Genomic DNA, 23,231 nt, shown 5'->3' on the forward strand with positions numbered 1-23,231 from the left:
TAATTGACAATTTTTTTTACAAAAAATAAAAACCTAAAAAAAATGTATAAAAGTTGGTAAAAATTGATTTTCGACTCAAATATCTTTTCAAAACTTTGAGATATTGGCTTTAATTTACTTTTATCTTTCAAAACATCTTGCTGTCAACATTCAGTTCAAGTTTAAAAAAATCGATTGCACAGTTTTTGTACAAAAAATTAAAAACCGAAAAAAAAATTAACAAAAGTTCGTAAAAAATGATTTTTGACTCAAATATATTTTAAAAACTTTGAGGTTCTAACTAATTTTTTCTTATAAGAAATATTGTTTTCAACATTAGGACAAATTTTGAGAAAAATCGAATTGACAGTTTTTTTTACAAAAAATAAAAACCTGAAAAAAAATGTATTAAAGTTGGTAAAAATTGATTTTCGACTCAAATATCTTTTCAAAACTTTGTGATATTGGCTTTAAACTAATTTTATCTTATAAGAAATATTGTTTTCAACATTTGGTAAAATTTTTAAAAAATTCGAATTGACAGTTTTTTTACAAAAAATAAAACAATACTTACTAAAAATTGGTAAAAATTTACTTTCGGCTCAAATAGCTTTTCAAAAATTAAAAATATTGGCTTCAAACTTATTTTATTTCAGAGAAAATATTGTTTTCAATATTCAGTAATTTTTATATAATAATCCAACAGTCCGTTTTTTTCATAAAAAATAAAATCTACAAAAAATAGTGCGCAAATTTGGTAAAAATACATATAGACAAACTTTTAAGCAAGACAAATCGGCAGACGGGATGGGAAGTTATCAGTGTGGGTCGCCTCTTTTTTATTTATTTTATTTCGTGAATGCTTTATAACAGTAACATACGATATCTTATAATTTAGTTACAAGCTAATTTTTACAAAGAAAGCAAAAAAAACATAACAATAAATTAATACATATTATTTAGAAAAAAAAGAGGAAATAATCAAATATTAAATTTCAGTTTAAATCATAAAATTCACAAATTTCCTGAATAGTATTCCTTTAAATTCTTTTTATCTTATCTTGTTGTATTTTCTATATCTTTTATACGACGTGGTTACAGTTTCAAAGACGGACTAATTTACAAAAAATTGACGCTCACAAAATGTTAAAAATGAACATCGGGGATAAATCAATTGATGAGATCGATAGGAGGTTGCAGTTCTAATTCTATGAAAACAGTATTGGGGTTGGTGCGTTATTAATATATTTGAGAGAAAAATTAATGTACGAAACTTCAGATAACTTTCAAAAGGCATAGACAGCACCTTACTAGTAAAGCCAGACAATCTGTCATATCTTCGTAGGCCATAGACATAACCTACTGCACTATTAAACGCAACATTGAGCTTCCGTTTGCTAACATATTTACAATTACAATAAATTTCACAACCATACATTAATATTGGCCTTATTAAAGTTTTTGCAAGTAATAAACGTGTTTGAACAGGTATAAAAGAATGAGTGACCCATAGGGTACGCAGTACACCAAATACCTTGCCCACAAGTGTATTTATATGGTTATCCCAAGTCAAATTGCGATTGAAAGTAAACCCGAGATTTTCCGCACTTTCCACATAATCAATTGAACCATTCCTCAATACAATCGAAGGAAAATATTTGAGATCAAGACTTTTACTTGATATAACTTCGCACTTAGATTTCTTTGGACTCAAAAGGAGACCATTTAGTTGAGACCACTTTTCAATTTTCTCTAGGTCTTCATTTACACAAAATGCTGCATGCTCAATGAGCCCAAGGGGACAGCTCATGTATAATTGGACGTCATCCGCGTACATATGAATCGAACAGGTCTTGATAATTGATGGCAGTACATTGACGTAGATTGAGAACAGCAAGGGACCGAGTATAGAACAATGAGGGACACCGGAAACGATAGGTAGAAATCAGATAAACTATCCCCGATTTGCACAGCTTGCATTCGATTACTCAAATATGAATAGATAAGTCTTGTAGCACCTGCTAAGAAATTAAAATCTTGCATAATTTCGTTAGACAATTTAACGTGATTGACAGTGTCAAAAGCCTTAGAAAAATCAACAACTCTAGAAACGTAACCTCATCCTTATCCAAAGCTTGCCTTATATCGTCAGTAACATTTACCAGTGCCGTGCTACAACTGTGCTTTTCACGAGAGTTTGCCGCAAGATGAAAGCTTTGTAAAATCCTTTCAAACACATTCCACAAGAATGGTAAGATAGATACAGCCCTAAATTCTTTACCTTTTGCGTTTTTGGGAAAAGCTATAACTTTAGCCAACTTCCATAGCCGTGGATAGACACCTGTCATCAGAATTGTATTGAACATAAAAGTACGATAAGGCTGAACAACCGGCAGAATCATTTTGAAAAATGTAGGGTGAACTTCATCCAGTCCAATAGCAATTGACTTTATAGAAAGTACACTTTCTACAACAAAAGTACTGTCTACTGAACTAAATCCAAAACCAGGTTCATCTTCATATGGTTGATCAATAAATACAAAAGTAGGATCTAAGCTTAAAGGACAAAATAGCTGTGTTGGTAAGGAAACAAACATTTTGTTGAGTGCATTACCATCCAGATCTTCTGTCGAATCAGGACTTGACTTGACAATGCCAATTTTTCGTAGGTTTTTCCACAACTGATGGCCATTTAAAGAAGAACTGAGCTGGTTAGAATACATTCGGGATTTGACCATACGTATTTCCGCTACAACTTTATTACGAATTGAGCAATATTCGCGCCGTAACTCATTCAACTTATATTGTTTCCAGGTTTATAAGCGTCATCTCGTTTCTGAATTAAAGTTCGTATATTTTGGGTGAACTAAGGTTTATTGCTTGTCTTTACGATCTTAGTTTTTAGGGGTACGTAAGTATCAAATAAGGTTTTAATATTGTCTTTTGAAAATTCCAATTGGTCTTTTGAAGACGGCATATAAAAAATACGTTCCCAATTCTTAGCTCTTGTATCGTCTTCCAATTGTTGAATATTAATATTATGAAAATCCCGATAAGTAACTTTTCGCACAAGTAGTCAAAAGTAAACTTCAAAGTCAAAAAAATTAAGTCATGTTTAGTAAAAGCTGCCGCAGAAAGCTGGTCATACAAAGCAACATCACTTGTGTTACTTACAAAAAATAAATCCAATTATGTTGTCTCGTCACGAAAGAACTGAGTTGGTGTACTAGTATTAACTGGACTTAAATTAAACGTTAGTAAGTTATGCGTAAGTACATTTGAACTCAACGGGTTGCAATTGAAATCTCCACAAAGAATAATATTAGGGGAACTTAATGAAATATCCTCCAGAAGTGTGAACAAAGGTGAAAGGTCTATGTACCTATTTTGCCGATATATTGCACCTATAAACAAACTACCCTCATCAACTACTATATCAACAAATTAATACTCAATACTATTAGAAGCTTCAGAACAAAATTTAAGTCTGCACTTTATTGTTCCTTCAGCATAAATTGCTACACGATACGATGAATACGATATCCCTCCAAACTACAAACCTCATCACTTAACTCATCCTTGAACCAAGTTTCCGTAACACAAATAACATCAACATCAGAACCAACAAAAAGATCGCGAAATTCATCAATTTTCGGTAATAAGCTTTGGGCATTGGTGTGACAAACCCGGAGACCACTTTTCTGTTTACTCAGAACTCTAATCATCGAATATAATGTTGAACTGTTTGTCATATTACTATAGCCAGAAGAAAAAAGATATAAAAAAAACTACAGTAAAAAACTAGGATTAGTAAAGATGGAGAAAGAAAAATCGATAACAAAAGTGATTCAAGGAAAACTAAAAATAAATTTTACTTATCAAAAATTGAATATATAAAATATAAAAATGAAAGATATAAATTAAATTGAAATAAAGTGAAAAAATCAAAATTTAAACAAAAGTTATTCATCCCTTAAAACTGCACAGAAGGATGGTTGAGAGCTGAAGTCATTTGGTCTAACCAGCTGTTATACCACCAACTTTATGCGTTCAAAAAAGTAGTTGCGCTCTAAATTAGAACTGTACGGAATTTAACACCTGCCGACCTTAGCTTTCAGTTGAAGTTTCATAATATTAGTTCGGTACGTTTAATGATGGGTCGCTTAAGAATCGAAAAATATTTCAAAACTAGTAAACGGACAATTTAAACGTATCCACCTTCCATTTCCAACCATTGCGCGGTAAATATGGTCATTATAATTGACCAACTACAAAAGAAATCGATTGAATTTTGAAGACATTTAAAGAAATGGAAGTGTTACTGATGTTGTAGAGTGATTTTATCATCGTAATGGACGCTCCGACGAAAATATTTCTGCTGTAAAGGCAATTGTTTGATTGAGTTGACTCGAATTTATTGATTTTGACGATCCATTAACAATAGACATAAAACTTCTTCAAAAGCCGAACTTTAAGGTCGCTCGGCAATTGGAGATTATGACGCAGACGATGTTTGATTCCAACAATAGGGGGCATAAACGGTACAGGGAAATAATTCCATGGGAACGAATTAATATGTGAGACTAAGTTACCACTCAGGGAGCTTACTAAACTTTCTTATGCGTATTAAGAATAGTACACACTTAAAAATATGGAAAGGGAACTAATTTCTAGCAACAATTTAACAGCGAGATTCAAACTGCATTCTTAAAACTTGTTCTGTTTTAATGAAAGCATTGGAATCGACTCTTAATGCAATTTCAGACTATATTTTCGCTACAAATAGCAGAGAGAATTGATTTCAAATTCAGAGGGGACCTTATCCATGCATTTTTTGGAATTAGATTTCCATAAAACAAGGGAATTAAGACCCTTTTACTGAAGTGGATTTTTTTCCCACTGAGTAAAAAGTTGGGTAGGATCTCGTGGACTATTTTTCCTGAATCGGCAAAAAGCCATACAAAACGACTGGTCATGGTTTTTTTTGCGCAAGAAGATTCTTATAGTTGAGTAATTACATTATTTACCGACGAGTCATCAATTGGCCACCCATTTTATGTGATTTGGCCGTGTAAAGGTACTCTAACTCAATAAAATCCAACAATACTCAAGTTATGGCCGAAAAATTCCGCCAAATATTAGAAAAAGTGGGAACAAATAAACTTAAAAAGAATTTGAAGGCGCCTAATAATAATGAAATGACTATGAATAATATTTTTTTTCACTTAATGGCAAAGGAAAATCTTTATAATGAAATAAAATGGTCATCAAAAATGGAACCTGTAATTTTCTACTCCAAATGACGAAACACTGCAGCAAGTTATAACTGAGTTTGACTGTCATCTACGCTATACGACTTTTGAACATAATATTTGGCTACGTCCAAGATCTCTCGTCTAAGAAAACTAAATCTAAAAAGCGCTGGTTTATCACAGCTACAAAAAAGAAAAACAAAAATATTCAGTGTATTTTTTTTTAATTTTTTTTTACAACAGTAGACGTTGTTATGTTCTTTACATCCTTTAAATATGAGCTGAGTTCTAAATCTTAGCCTTTGAAGAAGTAAGAACAAAACATAGAAATTTTAGGAAAGAATGCGTTGCTCAAGTTGACCACTATCGTTAATATTTTCCACTAACGGTGAGTGGACTTAAAACTAAATAAAACAAGTTACAAGCCCATCCCCAAAAAAAGCGACCAGCCCATCCCCAAAAAAAGCGAATTTTCCTCATCCTCTCATTACCGACCGATTGCATTTACGTCCCTTCTTTCCAAGGTCATGGAAACGCTGATTAATTATCAGCTCAAGAAATTTCTTGAAGATCGATAGCTTCTTAATGACCTTCAGTACGGCTTTCGAAGCAATAGGTCCACTAATGATCTCATGGTTCATCTCACCGAAAAGTGGAGCAAATCTTTACATCGTTTTGGAGAAAGTAAGACTATTGATATTTGACATTTCATTTCTCTCTTATCGAATATGCGCGCTTTCGGTTTTCATGAATCCCTCCTTCATTGCATTGGTAATTACCGTTCGGATCCTTCAATACAAGTAGTATTGGATGGATTCAAGTCTGAAAACATAAAAAAAAGGTGGTGTGCCACAGGGTTCTGTTCTATCCACAACACTCTTTCTCATTTGTATTAATGATATCCTGTCCAAAACTTCTAATCCAATAAATTTTTTTTGCTGACGATAGTACTCTTAGCTTTTCATATTCGTTTTTAGACTCCCATTCCTCTTCTTCGGAAACGACAAAATATGATAATGATATGATGATTCCGACTTAAACATCATTTTTATTGCTTTTAATTGATTTTAATGCTTTGAAAACCTAATGCAGTCTCTATCGTTAAAGCTAGATATAACTCCGTTGCCATTATCCATGGATGGCACTTGAATCAATGAAATTGAACCTCTTGTGGAACGATTACATACGCGATGTCACCAAAAATGCCGCAAAGTGTTTTTAGTGTAAGAAATGTTTCGCACCTTCTGATCTAGCTATTATGTACAAGACTTACAACGTCCAAAGCTTGAGTATAACTCCAATTTATGGGCTGGTGCTCCTGCAACTTACTTAAGCCTCTTTGATAGTATTGAACGTAGAGCATTACAATTGTTAGGTGATAATATCATCATGTTCATTTACTTCGCTTGAACACCGCCGGAAGTTTTCTTGTCTCACCCTTTTGTACCGTTTTTTTAACGATTTATGCTCTAGGGAAATAGCCAGCTCCCCTTAAACAGTTCAACCGTAATACTCACGTTTCTAGGAATACGCATCAGTATACCCTCGGGACCCACTTCAGCTGTACTGTAAAATACAGAGATTCGTTCTTTAGCCGTACTACGCGAATGTTGAATGCCTTACCGCATTCTGTCCTTCCTAGTCATTGCAATATTCAGTAATTTAAAACCAATGTGCACCGAAATCTTTTTTTCAAACCCTCTCTCTTCTTCCTAGTGCTCACACTGTGCCTTTGCATTATAATGGTAGTAATATCCCCTTGAAATTTCTGAAGCCTGCAAACAATGATCCTTTAGAGAAATCTTACATAAAGTGAATGAAAACAGCTCCAATTGTGGATGGACTCATCTGCGTGTTTTTTGACACTATTGTCCACGTCTTCGACAAAGGCGTGACTAAATATTTAACTCAGTGCGATTGCATATTCATTATGAAAGTCACCTAGTTTTGAAACATCAAACATAAAAATAAAACAAATCTTTAACTCCATTGTCTCTTCCATTTTAATTATTTCCCAAATTAGTCACTGAACTTATGTTTAGTAAATAAATTAATTAATGAATCTTTTTATGAATTCAAGGATTGCTTTGATGTGGTGTAATACATAATATGCAACACGTATTGTGCATACGTAAATATATTTCATATATTTTTGTATATTTTTATTTGTTCATTTAGCAAGGAATGCACTTGACTTAAGTGCACTTACCGTGGTTTTAAAGTAAAAGCAAATTGAAATCAAACATACAAACACACACACAAATTTATACACATACATACATTCACATGGATTTACATAAACATATAGCTGACCTTTTGAACCGGATAAATAAAACAAAACATCCAGCTAAAACGGTTTACTGATTTCCGAAAGGAAGTAAATGCTTAAGTATTTTTGTTTGTATAAAAAACCACCATAATGCCGAATCTGCATAATGTACATAACTTACAGGGAGTCCATAAGTAATGGTCTGAGCTTAATATAAGGTGGTACTTTTAGCCAGTTTTGTGCTCAACTTGTCAACAAATAATTTTTGTTTTTAATGTTTTTGACATTGTCCTTACAATTAAGGAATAAAAAAGGCAATCAACTTTCAGGATTAAGTTGTCCTGAATTCGAATCTTTCTTCTTCTCGCCAGACGATAAATCATATAATAATTTTACTAAGCATTTAATCACTTAAGCTACTTTTAGACGGCTAACGTAAACTGTCAACACGTTGACTCTCTGACGTAAAAATGACGTTACAATCTGTCCCAAGGGTGTCACATTTTGTGATCGTTAACGAAAAATCAACGATTTGATCAGAACATCGACGATCAAGTTGACAGTTGACACACATTTTTCAATCAACGCGTTGACGCTATTTTGTGTGAGTGGGACAAGATGACGACTCGTTTTTAGGAATATCGGTCATCACAATGACTGTGTCCCAACATTGACAGGGCAGAATTTAATACCGAGTCAACTCATTTTTTTAATGCATGTATTTCTATAGCAACGTACAATTTGGAAATTGATTTGAATTTGAAAATTGTTTTATAACTTAGTTTATAAATACAGGTTGACTCGTAATATGTCACGTTGACTCATATACACAAATTTTTTGAAATTGTGTGATCTTCAAAGTTTTGCGAGATAACGAATTGACAGTGACAATCAATAAAGTTGACTCACATACGCGTCAACGCATTTTGGAACAGCAGTGACGCTGTGAACGTTGACAGTTCGATGATGGGATGAAACAAACAATTTTGATTTTGTTGTGACGTCAGAGAGTCAACGCGTTGACAATTTATGTTGCCCGTGTACTCGTAATTCTGGCTTTAGTTTCTGAAAAGTCTCTTTACCTATGACTCTTCCTTTGTCATTATGAAGTTTTGAGAAGCCTTGAATTTATTGAATTCAGGGTTTTGAAAAAAACGTATTGCAGTTTATTTAAGTTTTACTGAAATTGAAGAAAATACCCGTTTTATAACTTATTTGTTTATTTTTGTTCAATATTTTTCAAAAACAATATTAATTTCAAACCATTTTTTTCTTTTTCTGTTAAAAAACTTTGAAGCTAAAATGTTGTTTCTCTTAAATTTATGTACTTTTTGAAGTGTTTTAAATATTTCAACTGAATATTCAAGATTAAAATCAAAGATTTAAAAAACTATCAAGATTTTCGTGACGGATTTCAATTAAGGTCTTCAAAACCCATCGAAAAACTGCTTGCCATTAACAAAACTTTGTCGGGCATTGTTTTTAGTAAAACAAATTTGACTAGCTTTGCCAATTCGCTAAAAATTAATGTTGGTTCCTTATTTCCTAAATTGTCTTTGTTTTTATTAATTTCAAAGATTGTTCCAAAAACAAGTGAATTTTACCGTAGATAAGCTTATAAAATAAAAACAAATTGGGTGGCGCAACAGTCCGTTGAGAATTAGGGCTTTGTGGCTTACATCTCTCAACCATTTTTGTGTGCGATCCCTGTTGTAAGGGATAAAGGGGACCTTTAGTTTTAAGCCGAATCCGAACGGCTAATATAAGAAAGCACTTTTCATGACAAGATTTACTTTTGGAGAATTTGTCAATTCCTCGCAAGAGGCAGTACCCGTGACAAAAACCTTAGATGGCATGGGCAGGAATCGAACCCAAGACCTCTGGCATGACAGTCCAACGCACTAACTATCATACTAGATAAGCTTTAATCTTTTTAAATCCAGAAACTTTGGTATAACTTCTAAGCTGTTGATTACGATAGATCAACCAGTACTGAAATATGGTTCCGAGACGAAGATGCTTAGTAGAAGGCACTCCGACCTTTTAGGCCCGTTCCAGGGTAATGACTTGCGCAGAATTGTTGGCCCCTTAAATGGGAAAGGATGATTTCGGACACTCATTAATCGTGAACTGTATGCAATCTAGCTGGACACATAGCTCGTATAAGCGAAGGGGACCAATCTATTAAAGTCCTTTGTAAAATATTTTATGGAAGACATTTGTGTGGCAGATCATGCGTACGCTAGAGAGATAGTGTAGACCGGAACGCCCGGAGCTTCGGGTTCAACTGGATGGTTTCGATGATGATGGTGAAGGTACATCCAAGTAAACAAGGTTAAAGAATAAATAAAAGTAAAAACTAAATTTTACTGGTTATAGTCTTCTAACTTACTTACTTAAGGTGGCGCTACAGTCTTGTGTCCCAACAAACTTCTCCATCTAGCTAGATGTCTCCAGTTTCGTGCTCCAAGTTAGGTGAGGTCACTTTCCACTTGTTCGAGCCACCTGATCTCTACTGTTGGTGTTTATTCGAAGACTTTCCGGGCCAGAGCATTGGTTTAAATGTGCTCTTCGTGACCCAGCTATCTTAGTCGTTGGATTGCTGTAACTCTGGCTAAATATACGCCCAATCCCCTTCTATGCACACGTGACCGTAGATCACACGAAGAACTTTTCTCTTGAACCGACCCAAGGTGCTTTCATCCGCTTTTGTCATAGTCCATTCTTCTGCACCGTATAGCAGGACGGGAATGATGAGGGTCTTATATAGCGACACTTTGGTCCTTCGAGAGAGGAGTTTTCCACTCAATTGCGTTCTTAGTCCAAAGAAACAGCGGTTAGCAAGAGTTATTCTTCGTTTGATCTCAGCGCTGGTGTTGTTTTCTGCGTTTACATCGGAGCCTAGGTTAGGTACCCGAAGTTCTTGACTACCTCAAAGTTAAGACCGAGACAGCATGTACTTTGTTTATCCCTCATTAACAGCTAAACCCATTTTTGCCACCTCTGCCTCAATACTCACAAAAGATCCATTAACATCACGCTGAGTTCCTCCGATTAAGTCAATGTCATCAGCATATTTTAGAATTGGATAGACTTTTGAAAGATAGTGCCTCTAGTGTTGACGTGTGAGCTCTGCACTATTCTTTCAAGCACGATGTTAAAAAAATTGCATGACAGCGCATCACCTTGTTTGACATCGAGAGGTTCTGCTAAGTTGCTTCCAACCTTTATGGAGCAACGTGAGCTCTCCATGGTCATCCTGCACAAACGGACGAGTTTGGCAGGGATGTCAAAACTAGACAGTCATGGCTCTGTACAGCTGGTCCCTGTAGATTCTGTCATATGCGTTCTTAAAATCGATGAAAGGATGGTGGGTGTCGATTTGGTGTTCTTGCGTTTTTTTCAGGATCTGCCGCAATGTGAATATTTGATCGACTTTGGACTTTCCTGGTCTAAAACCACACTAGTAATGATCTATCAGATTATTGAGGATGGGCCTTAGACTTTAAGTAGACTGATGCCTCTATAGTTGGTGCAGTTTAGAGAGTCTCCTTTTTTTCAGAAAGTTCTAACTTATTTGTTTTTATTTTAAGAAAAATAGTGACATTTTACGTTATCAAACCACGCTTGGAGTACCTTCTCAGACGAAGAGCCCATAACGGTTTTTTTGTTGACATTTTATTTGAATGTTGCAATTTTATACTGCGGTTTCATTGATAAGACTATTTTTTAAGTTGTAAGTGATTTTCAGTTTGAATCTCAAATTATCGACGATCGATAGCATTACATAAAAGACTGGAGTATAAAATTGTGTTTAATATAAATCTCAAGGTAGGTATCCATATTTGTAGTGGAATGACAATGTCCATTCATTTTCTTGTTCTATGTTCCAACTTTAGGTAATTTCAAAATACGTGCCAAAAACATTGGAAGCAAGAATGATTTATGGACAGGTGATGAGTAAAAGACTGACTTAAAGTAGATGTTTCCCGAAAACCTTTAGGTTGCAGTACGAGAACCAAGTTACCAGATTCTGATAGGTCATGAACCGACCTTTCACCATATTCCGTTTGGACCGTTACTTATGGGACACCCTGTATGTTTACATACTCTAAGTATTTTTATGGAAAACCTGTGCAATGGAGCTATGATTTATTCAAGGGTGAATTCTACAAAAGCTTCCAGAATAAACATAGACAAACGAATCTTTGTCCAAAAAAAAGTAATTAAAAATCACACTATAGTGCAGCTTTACATAGCTTAATACATACATGCATACTTATGTACATATGTATAAACCCACGTCTTACACACCGTTATACCATATACATATGGATGAAGCATTTTAAAGGTGTTTTCATGAAGAGCCTTGTTGACTGTACTTGAAGTACTGACTTTGGATTTTTAGATACCTGCTAGTGCACTTTACCTCAAGTGACTCTTTGCGATGAAAATTTAGATATTTCACAGCAAGTATTTAAAAATATACTGGAAACACACAAACACACACAGCTATCATAATATTATGACCTATGAATTAAAATGCGGTGGCATTTTTGTGCTTTTATATGTTATTTAAAAACTTTGCGCGTTCACATGTAAATTTCAAAATCCTTATGTTAAAAAATAAATAACAAAATGAAAAAGGGTTGGATTTTTTGAAGCTCTGTAAGTCTTAAGTGTATTTTTGTAACCACAATGCTGTTTTAGTTTTCCTTTTCATAAATTTAAATGGCGAATAACATTTTTTTAAGAGAGGTTATGACTGTGAGATGGCAATGGTAACACTGATATATTTTTAATTGCCTCAAAACAAAACTTGGTTGTTTCTTTTTAAATGTCTTCAGGGACACAAAGAGCAGTTGCACTTTTATCTTGTAAGATGACTTTAAAGACATTATGAAGGATTGTGTTTTGTGGAATTAGGGATAAAATGGAACAAAAATCCAGCTCGATGAGGCACATAGTTAAGATTTAAAATTTCAACTCGTGCTCTAAAGATGTAACTTACAGCTTCGGTCGATAATTCATTATTGAAATAGTTAGCTTCTGATGGTAATTGGTGATTGAGGTTCCTATAGGTGTTCCTGGAGGATGTTGACGATGCTCTAGAGAGATGCTGACTGTAATTTCTTTCATTAATCTTAGCAGTAACATTTGCAAAAATAGGGTTCCATGTATCTACATTTGACTCCAATAAAGTTAAGTTAGCTTTATGTACGATAGCTTGCTGACTCCATTCTTTGATAGGGATGGCATTAGATTGCAGTAGTCTTAGCAAGATGGTTTTATGAAGACTTCTTTCATCATTCTTATTAAATAATCCGAGTTCATTTTGAGGTTTTGAGTATATATTGGCGTTACGCCAGACTCCACGTAGATAGCATAATTTGGTATTGTATTAGGTAATCTAAACAAGCGTTTGAAAAGATGTCTCTGAATTGCTTCAAACTTATCGAGAGCCAAGTATTCAAAAACTTAACCACCGTAGCACATACAAGTGTTGACAGTTGCTTGAAAGGCCCGATATTTTGACACAAGATCGATTTTTGGATTGGCAAAAAACTTTGGTTATGATAAACTCAACGCATTTTTAGCCTCTTTGCTTTTTTGTTTGACATGCTTGGAAAAGTTTAAACTATGCGTAATCAAAACTCCAAGATATTTAAACTCTTGTACTATTTCAATACGTTGATTATTGAGTGATCAATTCACTTCCAGCGGCCTTCTTTTTTGACGCGCTTCAAAAATCATTATTTTTGTTTTGTTTGTGTTTACATATAGGCCCCACCTCTCACAGAAGGAGTTCAATCTGTTTATTTGTAGCAGCAGAGTGAAAGGATTTCCAGCTATTACAACTTAATCGTCCACGTGTAGCAAAACTTTCAATTGGATATCAGCAAAAAGTATTCCTCCTGGAAGTTCATCACAGATGTCGTCGGTAAAAAAAGGCAAACATTATTGGGCTCAAAATGCAGACTTGTGGGACACCCGCTGTTGTTTCAAAGCAATCAGACAACTCTGATCCATCCCATACAGAGGCGCTTGATGACTCCAAAAATTTAAAATACATCATCAGGAATTTTCGGGAGATCAAATGCTGCTTTGAAATCTACAAAACAAGCATACAATTTCTTTTTCTTTTCAATAGACTTCCTGGCAATACTAGTAAGTGTGAAAATGTGATCCATCGTTGAAAAGCCCGACCGAAAACCAGCATGAAACTTGCTTAGACGATTAGTGTTCTCGATCCACTTAGTGAGCCTTTCTTCCTCATAGAGTTAAGAATAAAAATTTCTCTGTAATTTTCCGCCAGATTTGAATCTCATATAAGCATCATTATATAACCTGTTAAAGTACTCCACAAGATAGTTTTTGAATTGATCAGCGCTGTTTTTGTAAAACTCGACAGGAATCCCGTCTATGCCTTGAAATTTGTTATTCTTCGACTTGCTCAAACTTAATTCCAGATCACTCCAAGATAAAGGAGAAATAATGTTGATTCTCATCGACCGACAAAAGCGTTTTGAAATGAGCAGCAAGTGTCTCAGCTTCGGAGTATTCACCATATTTCTATTACGTCCACCCAATTCCCCAACATTACTCAAAAATTCTTTTGAGTTCTAGCAGTTAGTGAGTTATTTTGCTAGGTTTTCTTCAACAGGAAGAAAAACTCCCAAGGGTACCAGCCACGAACGATCAGGGGAACATCGTAGTAGAACTGCAGTCGATGTTGAGAATATGGAAAGATCACTTTTCCAAATTATATAACGGCGATGACGAACCGAATTCCGCTGTAAGGGAGATAGAACCACTCAACCTCGGCGACGTAGATCAACAATTCTGCCTACCCGACCTTGACGAAGTGAAGATAGCTATATCTAAACTTAAGTCAAACAAAGCTGCTGGAGCTGACGGCATCGCTGCCGAACTATTCAAAGCAGCAGGCGATGACTTGGTACGGAACATGCACCAACTCATCTGCAAAATATGGTCGGAAGAAAGCATGCCCGATGAGTGGAATCTCAGCATAGTGTGCCCGACACATAAGAAAGGAGACCAACTACAGAGGCATCAGTCTCCTTAACATTGCGTATAAGATCCTCTCTGCCGTATTATGTCAACGTCTGAAGCCATTCGTCAACAACCTGATTGGTCCTTATCAGTGTGGCTTTAGACCAGGAAAGTCCACTATCGACAAAATATTCACACTACGGCAGATCTTGGAAAAAACCCAGGAGCTTCAAATCGATACCCACCATCTCTTTATCGATTTTAAAGCCGCGTATGACAGCATGTAAAGGGAAGAGCTCTACCGAGCAATGTCTAATTTTAGCATCCCTGTCAAACTTATCCGTTTGTGCAGAATGACGATGGAGAATGCACGCTGCTCTATCAAGGTCGGAAAAGATCTTACCGATTCATTTGATGTCAAAAAAGGTTTTAGACAAGGCGATGCACTGTCATGCGACTTCTTCAACATCGTTCTGGAAAGAATTGTACAAAACTCAACCGTCAACACTAGAGGCACAATCTTCCAAAGGTCCATCCAATTACTTGGATACGCAGATGATATTGACATAATTGGAAGATCAAAGCGCGATGTCAGTGGAGCGTTTTTGAGTATTGCGACGGAAGCGAAGAAGATGGGTTTAGTGGTCAATGAGGGCAAGACCAAGTGTATGCTGTCATCAAAAAAGGACACTGAACAACGACGTCTTGGAAAAAACGTCACCATGGACAGCTATAACTTTGAGATAGTTAAGGGCTTTGTCTACCTAGGCACCGCTATTCATGCAGACAACATCACCAGCACTGAAATCAAACGAAGAATAACTCTTGCAAATCGCTGCTTCTTTGGACTTAGAAGGCAATTGAGAAGTAAAGTCCTCTCTCGAGCATGTAAAATCACCATCTATAAGACACTCATCATCCCGGTTCTCATTTATGGCGCTGAGGCCTGGACCCTGTCAAAGAAAGATATGAGCGTCTTAGGATGCTTCGAAAGAAAAATTCTTCAGGTGATTTTTGGTCCCGTACGCATAGATGGAGAATGGAGGAGAAGATATAACGACGAACTGTACGGGCTGTACAGCGATACTGACTTAGTTAGTAGAATTAAACTCCAACGGCTTAGATGGCTAGGTCATGTAGTGCGGATGGACATCAACGCTCCAGCCCGGAAGGTCTTCGAATCCAATCCCGACTGACGGCGCAGTAGAGGAAGACAGTGACTCAGGTGGATGAAGACCTCAACAAACTTAGGGTGCAAAACTGGAGACAGCTAGCTAGGGAGCGAGCTGGCTGGAGACGCATGTTGGTTGAGACCCAGGTCCACCCCGGACTGTAGCGCCAGCTTAAGTTAGTAAGTAAGTAAGAATCTCTTCTTCGTTGTATAAGAAATTTTTTTCCGAACCGTTTGATACAAGTTTTTTTAAACGGATTTAAGTCTGAAACCCATAATATAAATTCTGGTGTTCCCCAGTCTCCAACGGACTATGGTTTAGTCAAAGAGCGAGCTGCGTTCCTCCCCTAAAACAATTTTAGCGTAATACCCACGCTTCTAAAAATGCCTACCAGTTTACCCTCGTTCCCAACTTCAGCTGTACTATGTGATGCAGAGATTCATTTTTTAGCCGTACTACGCGAATGTGGAATGCTTTGCCGCGCTCTATCTTTTTCTGTCATTCCATTGTTCAGGAATTCAAGATCAATGTACAAACCTTTCCTCTTTTCCGAATGCTCACACTGTGTGTTTGGCCAATTAAGGACAAAACCATTTTAGTGTGCGCTTATTATAAAAAATAGTATTTAAGACGCAAAATTTAAACTTAAAAAATAACTAAGCCTTAAAAACTAAAACAAAACATTTGTTATTGATAATTGAAAATAAATTATAAAGTCTTAAAAATATAAACATTATTTATTTCACGAACGTAATATCAATTACCATTTTATTAAAAACTTAAAACTTTTGAAAATTTCAGAAAATGTCCTTAACAATGCCTCATCATTGACATCAGACGATGAAGACGAAGAAACTGATGATGATGATAGTGCGGAAGGTAGTGCTGATCAAATGTTAGTTTTCTAAGCTCGTAAATATTTTTTATTATATTATAATTAATATTTCTACGAAGACATCATAATCAACATCTTTCGTATAAAAATGCTAAAACCAAAAGAAACAACATCAGCAAAATAATAAAACAAACTTAATAAAACAAAATGTCATGTTGCTCCCATTAAACATTAAAATAGATAAATCAGACATTTCCCAAAAACCAAAAAAATGACATCAACATTTTAAAAAACAACAAAAATAAATTAGATACAAAATCCCAAGTAAACACAACATTTTTACTAAAAAAAAAAAACAGAAAAAAACATTTTTCAAAAAGAAAGCAACGGATTTTGGCAAACTAGATAAAATAGTAAATAAGAAACTTAAAATGAAATAAAAAATAAGTAAAATGAATTTTTATAATTTCACATTAAATTGCTTAAATCAGGAGAAAATATTCTTCTTTCACCAAAATCAAATCAGCGCGATGAAATCATTGAAAATTAAAAAAAAAACATCTTCTTCTACTCGTATGTTAATTTTAAAAATATAAAACAAAACTTAAATTTAAAAAGAAAATTTAAAACAAAAATCATTAATTAGTGTAAATCTTAAAACAATTATTATCATTGTTATAATTAAAACATTTTTTTCTCATTATATTCAAAATATAATTTAAAAAAAAAAAACATTTTTTGCAACGAGAATTAGGCAACATGATATTTGTATAGAAATATTATATTTTTTAACAAAATCACTAAAATCATCATTAGCAAAAACTTAAATCGAAATGACTTATTTTTAAAATTCAAAAAAACAATTTATTAAAAACAAAATTGTATCTTGTGTATTGCGCGCATAACTTTTATTAAGGCTTTTTATGTCTTATGTCTTTCTTATGCATAAAATTAAGAAAATAAATTTTTTTGGTAAGTGAACAAGAAATGAATTGTAGGAGAAAAAAGAAAGAAATTGATATTATTATTATACTCTTTTACCTACATTTAAAATTATTATGTACTTACTCATGCATTAATTATACAAAAGCAAATTTTAAAATTGCGCGTTTTATATTATTATTTTATTTATGAAGCAAGCTAATATTCCGCCCAATATATAGATGAAAACAAAAAATTTAAAAAAAGCAAAATGAATGAAAATTAAAAATTATTGTGATAAGTTTAAAATTATTAAAATTTAATTGTAATTTTTAATAATTGTGTTATTACAATAAAATATTTGTTTTTAGTTATGTTTTTAATTATTTTTAAAAATAATTGGAAGAATTAAGTGTGAGTGTATAAGTGTTTTTCTTGCATGACCCTTAGTCAATTTTACAGCAAAAGCTTTTGCATCTTCTCTTGTATTAACTACAATCAAATCCATCAGACTCGAACTCGTACACTTAACGAAACTCGTTGAAAGTCATAGCTCCTGCTCCAAAATGATACTTAAACAGATTTGTAAGTAGGGACATTTCTTAAGTCTGCTACAGATAGTGTCCCAAATTTTTTAAGCGAGCTCTAGACACTGCAATCATGTTCCAGTTGATTTTCAACTTCTGCGAGTATTGCACGAATGCCAACTTTGTAGTTAAAGTACACCAATATCAAAAGAAGCTTGATAGTTTTCTATGCTCGAAGGCAGAACAAAGTTAGAGTCTCAGGCGAACAGTTAACTCGTTAATTTACACTATCCTTTCGTTTCTATGAAGCTGTTAAACGCAGTAGAAAAACAACGATCGTGAAAAGTAACGAATGCAACATTACAAAACTATTTCGAGCAAATTGGTCAACTGGTTTACTCGAATAATTAAATTAAGTTTTCCAGTTCAGTTGACAATATTGACTGTAGCCAGTTTTAAAAAGCTTTTGAAACTATCAAGTGTTGTTGTCAAAGTCAATTCCACACTATTTTTTCATTGTCATATCGAGTCAGTTTACCTTAGTTTATCTGACAATGAAACTAATAGATTTTTAGGACAACATCTGGCAATATTGTAAGAAGATAGCTGATCTGACAACATTCGACTACTCCCAATAACGATTACAAAAAGTAACGAATTCAATGAATGCAAATCAAATTGGAGCTAATTATTCTCTCTGGCTGTTCGAGTGTCAAACATCTGCTCACATTTTGTTATTGACAGTATTGATGTCATTTTCAATCATTTTAAAGTGACGTCTGAAACTGTCATGTATCGTTGTTTATGATATCTGACAGTTGCTGATTCGCGGATGCAAAATTAAATCAGCTTTGTTTTTGGAAATAGATTGTTAGACTTTTGGGACAAAATGTGTTAACTGCATACACAGATTGGCACTGTCAGCTCATTGAAAGCAGTGCACCGACTGATCTGAAAATATTCTAAGATCTGACATTCGAAACTCCTTTGACAAGTCTTTCTTCTGTATCAAACATGAACCGACTTTATTCAATTGTAAACTTCAAGGTGAAGGTCGTCTTTGGGTTAAGCCCCTATAAGATGATGAATAGTTGATTGTCAATTTGTTGATATTCACTTGTTCCCTCCCTACCTTTCTAGAGCTATCGTCAATCAATCCATTTGGACAGTTTCTAAATCAATTTTTTGAGAATTTTCCAAGACAGATTGACAGAACAGGTAAATGAAATGTAAACATACTTTACTTTTCATTCTCACCTAACAATCAAATAAGCTTAGATTTCTTGAAAATGTTTGAAAAATCGCACCATACAATTTCTGTTCTCAGATTTCTGACAGCAAAAGTGTGGAATTTTGGTAAAATTTTTAAGAATACGGTAATCTCTAAGATCTAAGAAACATAAACTTGTTAATTTATAGACCATACTCCCCTGGTATATGTCATTTCTCCAGCGTAAACAAGAGGAATCCCACTTGGTATTTTACCACAGAATGCCAAAAAAAATCATCAAGATGTGATTTAATAGCAGCTCCAGTCATTTACATGTTACATGAGGTTGAAACCTAAAAATCTTCCTCTCTTTTATGTGTGGTGAAAAATATGTTCATGTGAGGTGAATAAATCAAACGTCATTTACGTTCTGTAAAGTAGAGCACAGCATGTGGATCCTTGAGGGACTCCTAATTAATTGCTCCTCTTTGTGATTTTTTTGCTGTCTAGCTATTGAAAACAGTTTCAGTTTAGAAATGGTAAAGAACTGCCATTAGAGAAAGTGATTTTATAAATTTTTCCAACGTTAACTCGATCACTGCTAAACGCTGAAGTGAAAACCAGATCTTATTATGATGTTTCCCGCAGTATCAATCCTTCCACTTTTTTGTAGTATTGATGCTTTTGTAGGAACTTCATGGAAGTACAGGGTGGTTCAAGGGAATAGAACAACAAATAGATGGATTTTTCTTAACGTAGGCTGAGTGTAACTAAGTCAGAAAAGTCTCATTGCATCCGTTAGGTAATACCATGAAGCAGTGTAGTGTCCTTTACCGTGTGTTCGTGTACAAAAGTACAGCGTGTGGAAGTACAGCTCACATGCAGAATTAATATTAACATTGGCAGTCACGGTGCGGTTCCCGATCAGAAAAATCGGATATGCTGCAATTTATGAGTGATGAAGCGCATTTTCATCTCCACGGTTTTGTTAATAACCAAATTTCCGTAATTTTGAGGCAGGCAATTCGTTACATTGACATGCTTAATAAGTTTTTAAAACCAGCATAGAAGAAACAAATTGTCATCTCGTCAAATGTCAGATGGCGCAAAATGGAGCACCTCCTTACGTGTTGTAGCGATGGCAACAATGAATTTTGTACCCGAGATGTTTCCCGGCCGCCTCATTTCACGTTTTAGAGATATGCATTGGCCTCCTAGAGCACCTGACTTCACGGTGTACGATTTTATGCTTTGGGGTTATCTGAAGTCACGTGTTTACGAGACAAAACCACGTACACTAGACAAACTTTAAGATGCAACAAAAAAAGACATAACATTGATAGACAAAAAATTGCTTGAATTCGCTCACCCAAATTTGTGGGACCAACTTTATTCATGCTACAAATAAAATGGACGTCATATGATTGATGTTCTTTTCAAAACTTAGAATGGCGTTTATTTAAAGTACCCGTGGCATTATGGTTAGTGCGACGGACTGTCATGCGAGAGGCCTTGGGTTCAATCCCTGCCAATGCCACCTTAAGTTTTTTTCACGGGTACTGCCTCTTTCGAGGAATTGACAAATTTTCGAAGAGTAATTCTTGTCATGAAAAATGCTTTCTCAAATTTGCCTTTCAGATTCGGCTTAAAACTGTTGGTCCCTACCATCCCCTGTTGTCAGGGAAGGTAGGGACACAGGAATGGTTGAGAGTTGTCAGTCACAAGGCCCTAGTTCTCAAACGGACAGTTGCGCCACCCAATTTTGTCTATAATGGCGTTTATTTGTGTATGATAAAATAATTGTAAGTCTTAAACGTCATGTATTTGTTTTTGTTCCTATGCATGTGAAACACCCTGTATTCGTTGAAAATAGTTAAAGTCATACAAAGCTAATTGCTAATAAAATTTACTTCACGTAAAATTATATGTTCTTCTAAACTTAAATGGGTCCAAACAGCTGAGTCGTCTGAAGTGCTGTCAAAGTAGGAATATGTGAAAAACGTTAACAGCGCCAACATTTTCTCTAAAGTAACTACTATTTGACATTTCCATGGGCTTGTTTATTCCTTATGGAATACTTTTATTACAGAGTGTGTAATCTTGGAGACTTATTATCCGGACTTTATACTTAACAGCAACAGCTTGTAAACTTTCTGTTTAAAGTCGTTTGATTGGTCGACATAATTTGTCGTAGTGTCAGGCAAAGATGACTTTGACAGTTGTGAACTATGACATTATTAGTGGTTGATTACCTCTTCGATAGGAAAAATGCATTTAATATGATTGTTTTTAATCCCCACCAGCAATTTTTTATAATATGAAAAATGTTGATATTCTCAAAAATAAAAAACTCATACTTAAAAATTTTAAAAATGAATAAAATATAATTTATTTATTCCCAACTAAATTTTAGTTTTATAAAACTAAAAAATCATTGTGTGTGCAATGCAAGAAAAAGAGATATAAAAATTAAGAAATTAAAACTGATCAAAATGAAAACATTTAAACAAAAATACCATGTAGTTTAAATAAACAAAAAAAAACCATAACAACACATTAGTTAAGTGCAGTAAAAGAAGAATAATCGTGCTTACACAAATTATAAAAGAAATCATAATGAAATCAATTAATAGCATTAGCTATATCGCTACCTTAAGACAAAATTTATTAATAATATGCAAAACTAAAATTTAAAACAAAAAAGAAAAAAAAACAAAATTAAATACATAAATGTAATTAAGCACTTTTAAAAAACAAAATAAGAAACAAAAATTAAGCTTTGATAACTTAAACAACAACAAGAAAAGAAAATATTTAAAATAAAATAAACAAAATTGTGTAAAATGCGAACAACAAAAAAAAATGATTTTTATAAAAAAGAATAACAAAAAAAAACCTAAAATATTTATAGACATATAGTTTACGTGTATAAAACAAAAATATATTTAACAAAAACAAAAGTGAAGTAAAAACAAAAGAAAACAAATGCAATTTGATGTTATTTATGTTAAAGTAAACTACAACAAAAATTAAAAATATAATTAAAAATGAAAAACAATTGCAAACAAAAAAACAACAACATTATCCTATCCCTCCATTATAAGCATACATTTATTTTAAAATTTTAAATTTAATAATATTTCGTCCTTAGTTTTAAAACAAAAAAATCAGAATATAAATTTAAACAAGATAGTAAACAAAAATGATAAATGAGTTATTTAAGAAATAAATAAATTAATATGAATCGATTTATGTTTAACATAACAACAACTATTTATTAATATTATTAATTATTTATACTCGTACCTATATTTATAATTGACACATACATAAACACACACACACAAACTAACACTTATACAAAACATTCAAAAATACATACATACTTACAGGAACAAAAATACCACACACATGGATACTCGTAATCAAAGATTTTGAAGTAAAACTAATTAAAAACAAAAATTATGATGAATTATGATGATTGTGTTTTGATTAAGTTGTTTATAATATGATGTTTATTTATTGAAATAAATAAAAGTCATACAATAAAGCTAAATTGGTTTTATTTTATTAAGACGCAAGGATGTGAAATTCTAAGATTAAACCGAAGCTTGAAACATGATCGTGAGAAAAACTACAACTATTCACCTCACACCTTATCACAAAGGATAGGCTAGCAGGACATTTCATCTTAAGGTAAGATTGTTCAATGTGGATGTTTGTTGATGATGATTTAGATAAGATTAGATTTCATTCAACAGGTATTTAGTTATTTACATTTATTTTTTACAATTTTCTGAAATTGAATAAAGGTCATGACAATTTATGTCGTTTGCCTGAATGACTTTAAATTTTCTTTAATTTACATTACAATTGTATATTAATCGTTTGATTAATCTATACGTTTGTCTTTTTTTTTAATGTAGTTTAATTATTCAACTTACTTAATACGAATATAATTATAATAACAAAATATTGTTTAAATTTTCAGTTATATTATGTTTCAATTATTAACCCTGTTTTTTTAAAATGATTTTAAGTTTAGCTTAAAC

At 33.6% G+C, this 23,231-nt stretch overlaps 1 protein-coding gene across 3 annotated transcripts in view; it reads left to right on the top strand.

The window, feature by feature from the left end:
- Nucleotides 1–22,729, top strand: part of LOC129940076 (proteoglycan Cow) — a 189,365-nt gene extending 166,636 nt beyond the window's left edge. For all 3 annotated transcript variants that reach the window (XM_056048344.1, XM_056048418.1, XM_056048483.1), the window contains exon 11: nt 16,488–22,729. In XM_056048344.1, the coding sequence (XP_055904319.1) occupies nt 16,488–16,594 (107 nt within the window). In that variant the 3' untranslated portion in view covers nt 16,595–22,729. The remainder of the gene's footprint in view (nt 1–16,487) is intronic.
- The last annotated feature ends 502 nt before the right edge of the window (nt 22,730–23,231 follow it).

This window comes from Eupeodes corollae, chromosome 1 (assembly GCF_945859685.1).
Source record: "Eupeodes corollae chromosome 1, idEupCoro1.1, whole genome shotgun sequence".
NCBI classification, from domain to species: domain Eukaryota; kingdom Metazoa; phylum Arthropoda; class Insecta; order Diptera; family Syrphidae; genus Eupeodes; species Eupeodes corollae.